This window comes from Sinocyclocheilus grahami, unplaced genomic scaffold (assembly GCF_001515645.1).
Source record: "Sinocyclocheilus grahami isolate Dianchi unplaced genomic scaffold, SAMN03320097.WGS_v1.1 scaffold7407.1, whole genome shotgun sequence".
NCBI classification, from domain to species: domain Eukaryota; kingdom Metazoa; phylum Chordata; class Actinopteri; order Cypriniformes; family Cyprinidae; genus Sinocyclocheilus; species Sinocyclocheilus grahami.
Genome location: NW_015511456.1, coordinates 28,767 through 29,630, shown reverse-complemented (window position 1 = coordinate 29,630; position 864 = coordinate 28,767). Strand labels below are relative to the sequence as shown.

The 864-nt window shown below is 39.8% G+C and overlaps 1 protein-coding gene across 1 annotated transcript in view; it reads right to left on the bottom strand.

Moving 5' to 3' along the window:
* Nucleotides 1-383: 383 nt before the first annotated feature.
* LOC107577833 (E3 ubiquitin-protein ligase SHPRH-like) overlaps nt 384-864 on the bottom strand; it is a 28,935-nt gene continuing 28,454 nt past the window's right edge. The window contains exons 10-11 of the mRNA XM_016263865.1: nt 740-854; nt 384-654 (exon numbers count right to left, since the gene is read on the bottom strand). Coding sequence (XP_016119351.1) covers nt 482-654; nt 740-854 — 288 coding nt within the window. The 3' untranslated portion in view covers nt 384-481. The remainder of the gene's footprint in view (nt 655-739; nt 855-864) is intronic.

Here is an 864-nt window from a genome sequence, read left to right as displayed (position 1 = left end):
TTTTAAGCAAGAATTGTGGTCAGATAAAACAATGTTGTAAAGTGACCCCGAAAAATGTATTTGTAAACTTAAGTCACACTTTAAAATGCATAAATAACAAAATATTAAACCAAGATCTAGACTAGAGATTTTCACTGACTTTACTGTTCGTCGTCATTTTTGCACAATGTCTTTGAATCAGCGGACGGTGATGTTTAGTTCTCCTAAAGTTCACACAGGAGTTCCAGCAGATGAGCCACAGGTGGAGATCATCACATTAACTATAATCATGTTTAACTGATGATTCTCATCCACAAAGTGTCTCAACATTTCATTTTGAACAGTATATGAAGTAAGCCTTTAGGAATTCAAAAAGCTTTTTTATTTATTTCACAATAAAAGACAAAAAGAACAACTACTAAAAAATGCACTACAGGTTAGCAGACAAAACTTTCAAACTGAACGCAATTCACACAACACTGTGTGTATATGAGAACCCACGTTAGCTGGCCACTTCTGAGATATGGTGGATGTTGGAGAGAGTGAGCTGGGCCTCTTGGGTCGGATACGAGTTTCTGCTCTGCAGCCAGAGTTTCCCTAAAACTCCTGTGATGACAATCAGGATGAACAGCAGACCACCCAACACGAAGGTTTCCACAGGAGGCAAATCTGAACCTGGAAGAGGAGATGTTCAAATAGGTTTGAGCACATTGGCGAGTATGGTGACTCTGATGAAGACACGAGAGTTTACAAGACTTACTCGGATTAGTATTCTCCATGTTAGTTTTGTGTCTTCTGATTGGTCCATATGAGACTGTGTGAGACGATGCAACATCCCTGCGTGTCCGTACTGATGCATCTTCAGCAGAGCAGTTCTGTGATGCA